Here is a 12,637-nt window from a genome sequence, read left to right on the forward strand (position 1 = left end):
GAACTGACAGAAATTGCTTTTGTCCGTATTCCCCTCACTTCCCCAACGATGAATTTTTAGCCATCAAAAAATAATTTTCATAATCCCTCAAGTGATAAGAATCATTCACAGATTAAATTCCATTTGCGATACCATTGTTGCCATCTGTTGAGTAAACTATTTATTCAAACTGATACTTCCACAATTGTTTTGATTCCCACTAGACTGCGCTGCTGTCTGTAAGCTTTCGAAGCTTTCAACAAATCGTTTCCCAAATCGCTTTTCGTCGATTCGATGTACATGCGCATTCGCTCCTCCTTATCGAACCAACGCCTTCCCGCCCAACCAAAACGGATGCCGTGTCGCTATGGTCGCCAGACAGTTTTTTAGCCGCCAGTGATGGCTGGTTCTCCACTGGAAAAACTAATCCATTCCGATGACAACTTCCACGTTTTCCTCACCAAACAAACCACATCCATAATAGGGCTGCGGTGGGACTTTCCCGCGCCACTGGACGAACCGTTCGATCTGTTCAAGGTGGAGAAATGCTACAGCTGCAAGCGGAATCAGTGGCGCGTGGTACACTGGGGATCCGGTTGGTGCGTTACTATCCACAATCTCGAACAGAACCTGTGCTACTCGTTCCGCATTAGCGTTTTGCGTCAGCAGGAAGAAGACGGTAGCTTCGTGTACGTTCGTGAGTCGCAGATTTTCCGTACCTTTACGCTGCCGGATGTCCCCTCGACGATGTCGGTGTACCGAGCGGTGAAGAAGAACCAACCGGCGTTGGTGCGGAAGCTGTTGAGCATGAAGCCGGACCTGATTAATGTGCCTGTCAACGAGGAAACCCTCTTGTATCAAGCGGTTAAGAATAACAACCTGGAAGTGATCGATCTGCTGTTCGAGTTTGGTGCGGACGTGAACCTCGGGATACCATGTAATGGGGAAACGCCACTGCACGTAAGATCGAATTAAAACCAAAAAGAGCCTAAATGTAAACGGTAGGTTGTATTTCCAGCTGGCAGTCTATAATAAAAATATAAAGATCGCTAGGCACCTCATCGAACATGGTGCACACGTGAACGCCTCGAATTACATCGGAATGACAGCAGGGCACTATGCGATCGATGCAAATGATCTGCACACGCTAAAGTTCGTACTCTCCCATGGTTGTAGTGTCGAGACACGTGATCGGTGCAACTGGACGTTGATCTTTCGGGCGATATTCATGCGAGCAAACGCCGAGGTCATCAAGCATCTGTTGGAGCGCAAGTGTCGACTGAAGATTCACGACAGTAACAAGCTGACGCCGCTGGATTACGCCCAGCTAACGGAACAGGAGGAATTTGTCAGATTGATCAAGAAAAGACTCAAAATATAAGTTTAACGCGTTTTCACGTTTTCTTTATTATTTACAGTGTGTAATTTGTGTTTAATTTTGTTTCTTGCACGTTCTTCCTACTCGGCATTAAATAAAACTTATCTAACAAAACTTAAACCAAAACAAAGTGAAAGAAAAATGCTGCAGGTCACGCATTACAATACTCGTCGGAGCAATATCAGTGTGCTAAGTAAAGGTAGCAACGAAGCCACGGTGATCTGCGAGTGTCCACTGGTTTCATTCGGTGCTTCCCAGCCATCGTCGTGGCTGTCACCGTGGTGATCCGGGTGGTGGTGGGCCTCTCTCTTTTTTCGAGAGTTCTCCTTCTCTTCAACGGCAGGTTTAATGATCGACAACTTGGTAGAGATTGGTTTCGGACTGTCTTGCGCGTTGATCCCAGGCGGGATAAGCGGGTTCAAGTATTCGGAAACCGGTGGTTGTGCCGAACTCGACCTTACGCTGTACACTGGATGCACATCGGGAGCAACGTAATCCGAAATGGGAGGGATTTCTCCTCGGAACGGTCCGAACTGTGGGTTATCCCGAATGAACTGCTCTGTTTTCGATGTCGACTTGACAGCCTCCTGCCGAACATTGCTTGGAGCGTTCAAGAGTGACACATCTAACACTGCCTTCCCATCGTAGGACACAACCGAACCCTCGGGGTAAATCTTCACCACGTTTTGGGTGGCGGGTGGAAGGTAAAACGAATCAACTCTGTCATCTGCCATCGCCATTTTGTCTGCACCTTCTTCCACATTCATTTCCTTTAAATCACCACTCAGCTGATCAGACTTCCTGATGCGCTCTTTTCGTTCTTCCGCCTCAAATGTCTTTTGTGCCATCGCCATGCTGTCCAGTGGGGATGGGATGAACATGGGCTCGAAGGCTTGCCTTTGTGGCTCACCACTGCCGATCATCAACGCATCGCTTTCTATCGCCTCGTCGATATCGTCGTCCTGACGGCGCTGCAATGTGTTCCCGTGATGTCGTATATGATCGTCAAACTCCGCATTCGGCATTCCCTGGCGCCGATAGATCGGTTTGAAACCGCTCTCAACAACAACCGAACTTGGCTCAAAACCAACACTCGGAACTGTTTCGATTTGTGTCTTGCTCTCATGAACATCGTAAGCGGTTTTGAAAACAGGTTTCACAGTCTGGGGTTCTTTATACACCGGACGTTTGGTGTATCGGATTGGTAGCGTGATGGGAGTTTGTTCGATCTTTTTCAGACCCATAGCGAGGTGTGGAGAGATCTCGGGAACCATATACGACACGGATTTAGTCGGTTTGACGAGCATCATTTCCTGAGGTTGAACAAGTGCTGCCTGTGGTGGCACTTTGCGGAATGGTTTGATCTCAGTTGCTTCCCCAAGTAGGAGGATCGGTGCAATGGCTTTGATCGGGTGCTTACTTTTTGGCATGAATGGTCGTATCATAGGATTCACCGGTTTCTGGTAGTGATTGACGATCATGGAAGGCTGCGGGATGATGTACGGTCGGGTCGGACGTCCGGTGAAGACAGGGCGTCTTTCAACCGCTATTGGTCGGCGCATTGGTAACTTCACCGGCCGAAACATCGGTCCATTGCTTGGTGGACGTAAATACACCGGTAAACCGGATGAAGACAGAATCGGTTTGCTGGAACCTCCCGCATCGATTTCAGAATTGTTGGCCAAAGTTTGGTTTTGCTTCAGCTTATGTTCGAGATCCTCCGCTGCCCGAATACCATCCTCGATGATCTTGGTCATCTCCGGATCGTCTTCCAGGTTATGCTTATGCTCTTCGTCCTTTGGTTTATCGGCATTCATATTGTGGTTTTTTATAAGGTCCTTGTCGTTTTTGTGAATCAAATTCTCGTGCTGCTGGAGAAATCTATCGGACGGCAGTAGTTTCGATTCGTGTCGGATCGAGGGTTGGCCAGCAATTCCCTCTTCATCCGGGTCGGCGTAAACCTCATCGATTTCGCTCGGTGCAGCCAAATCGCACGAATCATGCACGTTAATGCGCCAGCCGAGATATCGATGGGTGAAGCATTGGTAGTAAACCGTATCGGGGGTATTCGCGTCCGGGGTCCAGGTCACTATTCCAGGCTCGCCGGCGTCACATTTCAGCGTCAAACTACGCTGGTAGGCTCCAAATGATGGGTACGAATCGGCAGGTGGGCCATCCGGATTTGGGGTCCAATTGCAGAATCGACCAATCCCGGTCGGTACTAACCGGCCACTGCGATCATTTTCAACGCCGGCAAAAATGCGGATGTTCTGAAAGAATAAAGCGAATTAAAGCTCAATTCAATTACATAGAGTGAGGAAGTAGCGTGAACCTTTCTGGCGTCTTCTTCCTGATGCTCGTAACCACCGACGGGATCGTCGGTGATATAGAATGGATGGAATTTGGCCGGTATATCCGAATCCATTCCAGCTTCCACCACAAAACTGTAAGTTTTACCTCGCACAACATTTATTTCAGGTATCAGCAATCCGTTTATGTACCACGAGATGCCCCAGCCGACATGGCCTGTACATGAAAAGTTTGAGTTAGACCAAATGAATGAATTAGCTATTGCAAAATGTTACTGACCGGTAATGGCTGGGTACCCCTGCTTGCCCCCAGTGGGTCCCATCTGAGCATAAAATACGCCATCCTCCGGTTCGTCGCACTGAATCGGCGGAATCTCCCACGCACCTGCTTTGGCCGGCGGACGAGCGGTGGCTGGCTGTTTGGGTCGTGGCATCGCGTCAACCCGTCGGTTCGGTTCCAAACCCTGGGCTGGATGTTTCTGGTGAGCATGCTGCGACTTGTGTTGATCAGACTCGGGAGTTGGGCAGTTCCAGTAAGGTTGTCGACCGAAATCTACCAATTTATTGCTCTTCAGATACTGCGAATGATAGGACACCTCGTAGCGCTGATTGAGCGGTCCAATAGCCCAAACGATTGCCTGCGATCCATTGGTCACAATCGGCAAATCGAGATGGTCGGAAGCCTTCAATGGACGCTGATAGGTAACAATCGAGTAACCATTCACCATGGCCGCGTTGAGCAGACGGATCGAGTTACTATTCTCGTTGATACGCGTATCGGGACAACTTCCTCGGCCGCCGGAGCACTGAGACTTGGCATCCAAATAATAATCCTGAGCATAGCCCTTGCCGGTAGCTTTATCAACCCAAACCACCGCCACATCGGCTCCCACCATTACGGTTCGAGCTTGATCGGGAGAGACTCCGAACGACATGTACTCACCATCCTCTGGGGAGCAGAAAATAAAAGAATGGAAACAGTGAATCATTTAGTTGAAAGGAGTTTGTTTTTCTTAACGATTTGCCTTAAAACTATTGGGTAACAATTAGATAATCGTGGTGTCAACGGACTTTCATGAAACTATCGCTACGCGCGCTGCCTTTTAGCATTTCTACCTTCTTTTCAGTGGATCGAAATGGGAGTGAGCCGATTCACGGAGGGAGGCACTTTTTGGTGAGAGGGAACGTGCGCGAGTTCAGCAACAAGTCACCTTGCGCTCGCGCCCTGCTAACTCGTTATTTATGGCAGAAGAATGACACCGTTTGAACGCGATCTCGGTTACGTGATAGTCCACTTTCTTGGTGCCACCACGACGCCGCAGAACTTGTTAAGATGACCTTTCCGAACGAGCGCGCGCAAAACCATATCGCAATGAGACTCGTATCGGATCGGTTCAGAAACGTGCCTGAAGGGACCCGAATGTGAGTTTAAGTTTCACGAAGCATTCGAATTTCGGTAGTTACGACACACGAACCCGGTCAAGGTTTTCCGGTACGCGAATGGAGGAAAACAAATAGTGTTTCGACTCACCTAGTTTGGCCACCAGCTGGATGACAATGCTCTCGCCGGCAACAGCCCATCGCACCTCGAACGCTAGGTCATCCTGGAGCACTTCGCAGTTGAGCTTGGACTATTTTTTGTGGTATCGGTTGGGAGGTGGGAGAAATGGGGCGAACAGTGAGGTGGAAAACAGAGAAATAAAAAACGAGGAAATGTTTTAAGCCCGGATGGAGAACAATGAGACGACGACGCTGAAAAGTAGGATTCGTGTTCACAGGGAAACGTGTAATCGCACTGTTGGAATGCGTGGGCAATGTTAGTGGCCGGTGGACTGAATAGATGAAACGTATTATTAACAACGGTTGCAGTTAACAGTACTCTTGTATGTGAATCTGATTGAATAGTTACAATGATGATGAAGATGAAGTTATATACAAATAATCATGAGGGATGAAATGTCAGTAATTAGTTGCATAGTTATTTACCGCGTTGTGGCAGAAGTTACATCTACAATAAATACAAAAAAATAGCAAATATTTTATAGATCGTAATCATCATCCATTGAATTCCCGGAATTTTTCATTCTTCAATTCTAAGATAAGAAAAAAAGAATAACTCAAAAATGTATATGAAGTCCAATAATTTCTCAACATACATTTAGTGTGAATAATATGTTGGATCTACTGATAAAGGCATCAATGTGCAATTTGCTCTTTTTTCAATATAGTTATATAACAAGTGACGTGGTTAGAGATACTCAATATTCGAACGATTCTGATCTAAAAGTTTGATTGATGTTTCAATTCGATACGGTCTACTGCGGACTTCCTATGTCCAACGATCTACGACCTACCCATACTCCTTATATTCTATCAGTGTCCGTAGGCGATCCTCTTTCGAAAATACAATCGCATGACAACCAGGTCTGTCCAAAAAAAAAACGTTCTACCTTGATTATTTCTGGCTAAAAGGGAGATTTGAGAGAACTTTGTACAAATCTCTACATCTTTCGGGAAGGAGTAACGGTCAAACCATGAACCTACAATCTGTACAATCACGGATAAATACTCAAATGACAATAAGCAACTCATGTCTATATTATGGCACTAATTCAGTACCTCTAATATCAAGAGGCAGTATATCAGAATATCTGAGTGAGTCGATTAAGATATTTTCGAAAAGATAGAATAACTTTTGAACCGTTTCGTGTTCGGGCTAAGCACGATTTATAAATCATCGGTTGTCCAAGAAACATAAGCTTTACATCTTATCCAAAATAAAACATAACTAGATATTTTTCGTTTGTAGTACAGCTAGAGACACGCGTGTAACTTTTAAAGAACGCTTATCGCAGGAATGCCTGTTTTTTTTTTGTGGAAACCAATATATCAACCATTCCATGCCAAAGTGATATAGTGGTTCTCACATTTTCGTGAAAAGTAATAGTTTTCTACATTTTCGCGAAACATTAGACCCGTACTTTCTTGACTTAGGGCAACGTCTTTCATTTCTGTACTAGGGTGTAAGTTCAAAGTTTCGAAAACAAGAACGTTACGCTGGAACAACAATATTTTGAGCGTTAATACCTCCTATCCATCTGAACGAAATGGTATGAAAACCGATTCATTCGAAAGTTAAAATGTGCGTTATATGCTTTTCAATTATTGATTCAAAAACTTGTTTCAAATGTTTTGAAAACAGGCTATTGAAATCAAACAAATCTGTATATTAGTTGGCGCCCGCTCGGAAATCCACTCAGCTATAATTGTACTGCGGTTTGTGCTAACTTCGTTCATCAAGAAAACGCGGATGAACGGTGTCACCAAGAGTTTGTTTGTGCAAACAAACGGCATTGGTGCATCAAGTTCGTTAAAGATTTCCCCTAAGCCCATTAGGGAATCAACTGGGGAAAAGAAAACAGCTACCGCTGCCGAAAAACTCAAAATTACTACTGTGAAGAAGGTGTACAACAAGAAAAAAGATATACTGCCGGTACAGCTGTAGCAAAGAAAAAATCAACAAACCATCGACAACCGTTACACAGAAACTGAAAACACCAATGCTACAGATGCCACAAGTGATTTAGTTTTCAGCAAATTTTAAAAGTTCTTTTTAGAACTTTGAATTACTTTGGTATTTTTTTTAAATCAAAACCGATCAACGTAAGATTACGTCTTTCAGCAATTTATTAGGGGTACATTGAATAGTAAGAAAAACAATTCATTCCTGCTTGACGCTCGCCGGTAAACGATGTTCACTCAATAATTTTTCAAACGGTAAGTAGGTGTTGTGAGGAAGGTAGAGCGAGCGCAACATTTATGTAGACTTATTGGAAGCGACAGATATTTTGTCGATTGGAAATGGTATACAAATTACGTCACATACAACGGAAAGAAGAGTTTGAGAATTCGTGACAGACAATGTATTATGTATAAGATAAACATGTGAAAGCGGAGAATACAATTAGCACATGTTTTGTGTGATTGCTTCTATTACTGAATATTCTGTTGAATACAAGTTGTTCGACGACGTTGTGCACAAAACGAACGACAATCTTGCTTTGCTTGCTCATGACTGAGATGAATCTTTAAGCAGTTACTCATATTTATAGATTTTTTTGATTTCAATAACTTGTTGTTGTTGTTGTCTTGAATTATAAAGACATAAAACATCTTCAGTTCATTCGAATCTATCAATAGTTTGCCTTCGAAGCGTAGAACTCGTAGACATTTTATCTTTCGAATGAAGTAATAATCTTAGTTTAGTTTATAATTTAGAGCTAAAGGCTCTAACATTTGTGCCTCCAATGTAACGCTCTCGTTCTCGAATTTCCCCCAAAATATTCATTCAACCATTTATTAAGAACTGATTCAGATGCAACTTTAAGCAAACCAACCCTAACCAACGATATTCCTATGTCGACCTTGCGGTTGTACCACAGATACAACCCTCCCCTATTTATATTTTTTTTTCTTTTGGGTTCTCCACTTTCATTTCAGGATGCTCCAAAAAAACAACTTTTTCCCATGTTTTTTTTTTTTCAAAAAATGACTTTTTTGAAATATTCATAACTTTTGAATCACTAGATCGATTTAGATGATTGACATATCAAATTGAAGCCAAGCATATTTTTCGTTTTTTTTAACATAAAAGCATAATTCAATTTTTGATTCATCCCCTTAAAGTCATAAAATACCTTCCTCATATAGAAAATCCGAATTCATTCAGGAAGTGATAGAGGATAATCTTTGATGGAAAACAGAGTTATAGAACCTTTTTTGTTTCGAACTATTTTGCCTCAAACTGGCTCTACATTAAAAAGTACGCTACAGAAGACGATTCTTTTGAATGTAGAAAATTTTGTACAGGATCTAGTCGTGAAACATTCAAATTAGTGTATTTAAATAACATTTTAGAAGTGAAAAACTTCAAAGTTAGTAATTTTTAATTTGTTATTATTAATTTAATCCTAAAAAATTCATGTTGAACTTGAATGTTTCTATCAATTCGCGTTTGCTCACTCCGCAATTCGCGTTTGCTCACTCCGAAAAACAAGCGCAACCGTGAGACCACTTCAGAGCAGTGTTTGACGCTGTTTGAGCGCAACCGATGGAGTTTCTGCATCGTTTCGTGACCATCGACGAAACATGGATCGATTGGTACACACCAGAGACCAAGGAACAGTCGAAACAGTGGACTTCACTCGGCGAACGTGCTCAGAAGAAGGCGAAGACTGTCCTATCGGCCGGAATGGTGATGGCCACCACCGTTTTCTGGAATTCACGAGGTGTGATCTACATCGGCTACCTGGAGAACGGCAAAACGGCCACAGAGCTCTATTATGCCGAATTATTGGGCCGATTCGACATCGAATTTCAGAAAAAACGGCCGCATTTGGCGAAGAAAAAAGTGCTCTTCCACCATGACAACACTCCGGCTCACACCTCCGCTGTCGCCACGGCCAAATTGGCCGAATTTCACTACGAACTACTGCCCGATCCACCGTATTTTCCAGATTTGGCCCCATGCAACCTTTGTTTTTGTTTCCAAACTTTAAAAAATCACTCGCCGGGCAAAAATTTGAGTCGAATGAGGAGGTTATCGCCGCCACGGAGGCCTACTTTGCAGACCTCGGGAAGACGTGTTTTTCAGATGGATTAAAGAGTTGGAGCATCGCTGGGTCAAGCGTATCGAGCTGAAAGCAAACTATGTTGAGAAATAAATCGCCACTTTTGCAAAAGTTTTGTTTTTTTGTAGACTAAGTACTTATCGGACTGTCCTCGTATTATTCGTGTTGCACAAACAAAACACGAACAGGTTTCAGTGTACAATTGAAATCCCAACAACACAAATAAACCTCGTTGATACAGGCGAACGTTATGAGTACAAACATAATTAACTTATGCCTAGATAGTACCTGAAGTTAGGTATCTTGGGGGAACCTCTGTATATGTATATAAAGTTAATCAGATTCAAACATCGTTCATCAGTCGAACAATCTTCCTTATAATGTGAATAACAGTATACCACAATGGACTGCAACAACATTTTCTCGTGTTGTAGATCGTTTCAGAAAAACGGAATACAAACTTAAATTCGAATCAAAAATACTCATGTTTTGTCATTTGAATCGCTCCAAATACATTATTTCTGGTAAATATTGTGGGTGTAAAACAAAAGGTAAATGTAAAGAGAAAAAAATTAAATTGAATCAAGAAAATCAGCATTTATTTCGATTAATTACTGTCTCGTAGTTCAGTAGTTGACAGAGCTGGAATTTCTGAGGAAGAAATGGCAACTTCAACCAGGGGAACAAAAAAAAGTCGCACGGTACCATATCAGGTGAATACGGTGCTTGCTCGAAGGTATTTACTTGATGTTTGGTCAAGAAATTCAGTACAATTCGGGCTCGGAGCGATGGCGCGTTATTATTATGCAAAATCCAAGAATAATCGGCCCACATTTCCGGCCGTTTGCGACGTACAGGCAGACACTAATGATCAAATGGCATTAAACCCTGACATACGTGTGTCTTAACGTCGTACCAACACAAGGAAAAAAAACCTATTCCCGCATGCCCGGTACGTTTAAATAAAACATTCTCGTACTTTCTAATCATAGTGTATGACGTAACCCTCGTTTTTTTTATTTATCCGAATAAATCCACCAATATGTAGATGTATTCGAATCATTTCTTATTTGAACACACGTAGGGGAACCGCGGATTATACGGACAGTGGGGGTAATATGGATAGGTGGTTGATTTGTATAGTTACATATCGAATTTCCGATTTCTGTTAATGAGAACACCTTCTACATTTTATTCTATAATATTTAAGCCACCCTATGGCAATGAATACAGATCAAGAGTGGAAAATGGAAATAAAAACCGAAAATCATACATGATTCCGCGTGTGGATGTAATTTTAGCTGCTTCAATATTAAGCATTCTGAGTGGTTTAATATCAAAATTCAATTCGCTGATGGTTATATTTCGGTTTGTGAGTTAACAGAGAAGCGATATTTGGTATGTACGGAAAAGTTAATTCATTTTTGAGTGGAAAATTTAAATTATTGAAATTGTTATTGAAGTTGCCAGTAGGAGTGAGATCGACTGTGAAAAGTCTGTTTAATCGATTCCTAAGGAATGCTCTGCGTCTATAAACGGAAATCAAATCGCCAAATGTGGACTGTTTAGGAACCGACTGGAACCAAAAGCAAAATAGTTTTGGGTCTGTCCGTTTCTACTGCTACTGGGTCTGTCCGTATATCACTTCTAGGAGGATTAATTCGTTTTTTTATCATTTAACGGACATTCGTGATGAGTTCAGACCTTACAAACCTGTCCATGTTCCCCCCACTATATGTCCATATTACCCGCATCGAAAAAAATGTTGTACTTTTCGGTATGTTTCAATTTTAGTAAAAAAAAAACATTGAAAAACACTTTTTCATAAAATATTAGGCTGTCAAAAAAGTCCTGCGGTATTTCCGCGAGGTGTCGTTGTAAGCGCGTAGTTCTAGTTGTATTCATTGTATCGAGTCATACTATAGCTTGTTGAAAAGGTATTTTTAATATAGTCCTTGACAGTGTTTTGTTTGGTTAAGTTGTTCGTGAGTTATAGTGTCGCAAATATGGAGCAAAATAAAGAGAAAATCCGACATATTTTACAGTACTACTATGACAAAGGCAAAAATGCATCTCAAGCTGCCAATAAAATTTGTGCAGTTTATGGACCCGATACAGTTTCCATTTCCACCGCACAACGATGGTTTCAACGTTTTCGTTCAGGTGTAGAGGTCGTCGAAGATGCGCCACGCTCCGGAAGGCCTGTCGTCGAAAATTGCGACAAAACCGCTGAATTAGCCGAGAAAGACCGGCATAGTAGCAGCCGTAGCATCGGCCAAGAGCTGGGGATAAGTCATCAAACCGTTATTAACCATTTGAAGAAGCTTGGATTCACAAAGAAGCTCGATGTATGGGTGCCACACACGTTGACGCAAAAAACCATCTTTGACCGTATCGACGCATGTGAATCGCTGCTGAATCGCAACAAAATCGACCCGTTTCTGAAGCGGATGGTGACTGGCGATGAAAAGTGGGTCACTTACGACAACGTGAAGCGCAAACGGTCGTGGTCGAAGTCCGCTGAAGCGGCTCAGACGGTGGCCAAGCCCTCATTAACGGCCAGGAAGGTTCTGCTGTGTGTTTGGTGGGATTGTCAAGGAATAATCTATTATGAGCTGCTTCCCTATGGCCAAACGCTCAATTCGGACCTGTACTGCCAACAACTGGACCGCTTGAAGGTAGCACTCATGAAAAAGAGGCCATCTTCGATAAACAGAGGCCGCATTGTCTTCCATCAGGACAACGCCAGGCCACACACTTCTTTGGTGACGCGCCAGAAGCTCCGGGAGCTCGGATGGGAGGTTCTTTTGCATCCGCCGTATAGTCCGGACCTTGCACCAAGTGACTACCACCTGTTTTTGTCCATGGCGAACGAGCTAGGTAGTCAGAAGTTAGCCACAAAAGAGGCCTGTTAAAATTGGCTATCCGAGTTTTTTGCCAATAAGGAAGCGAGCTTCTATAACAGGGGTATTATGTAGTTGGCATCTCGTTGGGAACAAGTCATCGAACAAAACGGCGCATATTTGACTTAAAACAGATTTTTTTTTCCAAAATATATATTTTATTAAGGCACATGTGGCGTTAGCCTGACGGGGCCGGGAGTCCAATATTTTGACAATTTTTGTCTTACAACTATGTTAGTAATATGTAACCGATTACTCGCGATTGGCTCGAGGTTAGTATTACAAGTGTTCTCATAATTGGTATGTTGCAGTCTTCGATGCTCTGTACGTGTGCCCGACACGGGATACTTCCTATTGGGATGCAGCTGACCATTAATCAGCAACGCCCCCCTAGTCTGTACCCCATATCTAGCGTGGTGCGTCTTTCTCGCCTCGAGG

The 12,637-nt window shown here is 43.0% G+C and overlaps 2 protein-coding genes across 2 annotated transcripts in view; one reads left to right on the plus strand and one right to left on the minus strand.

Moving 5' to 3' along the window:
- The first annotated feature begins 313 nt into the window (after positions 1 to 313).
- Positions 314 to 1,465, plus strand: LOC129774692 (putative ankyrin repeat protein RF_0580). The gene is made up of 2 exons (XM_055778554.1): positions 314 to 939; positions 998 to 1,465. The coding sequence occupies exons 1-2, from the start codon at positions 379 to 381 to the stop codon at positions 1,358 to 1,360; spliced, it is 924 nt and encodes a 307-aa protein (XP_055634529.1). The 5' UTR covers positions 314 to 378; the 3' UTR covers positions 1,361 to 1,465.
- The window catches only part of LOC129774688 (protein Skeletor, isoforms B/C), a 45,174-nt gene continuing 33,894 nt past the window's right edge, over positions 1,358 to 12,637 (minus strand). The window contains exons 5-8 of the mRNA XM_055778541.1: positions 5,198 to 5,297; positions 3,947 to 4,615; positions 3,690 to 3,883; positions 1,358 to 3,627 (exon numbers count right to left, since the gene is read on the minus strand). Coding sequence (XP_055634516.1) covers positions 1,516 to 3,627; positions 3,690 to 3,883; positions 3,947 to 4,615; positions 5,198 to 5,297 — 3,075 coding nt within the window. The 3' untranslated portion in view covers positions 1,358 to 1,515. The remainder of the gene's footprint in view (positions 3,628 to 3,689; positions 3,884 to 3,946; positions 4,616 to 5,197; positions 5,298 to 12,637) is intronic.

This window comes from Toxorhynchites rutilus, chromosome 1 (assembly GCF_029784135.1).
Source record: "Toxorhynchites rutilus septentrionalis strain SRP chromosome 1, ASM2978413v1, whole genome shotgun sequence".
NCBI classification, from domain to species: domain Eukaryota; kingdom Metazoa; phylum Arthropoda; class Insecta; order Diptera; family Culicidae; genus Toxorhynchites; species Toxorhynchites rutilus.

Excerpts from the sequence above, each read along its gene's own strand:
- LOC129774692 (XM_055778554.1), top strand. The coding sequence starts at position 379 with ATGGCTGGTTCTCCACTGGAAAAACTAATCCATTCCGATGACAACTTC. Across the intron at positions 940-997 it reads ATGGGGAAACGCCACTGCAC|CTGGCAGTCTATAATAAAAA; the intron begins GTAAGATCGAAT and ends TTGTATTTCCAG.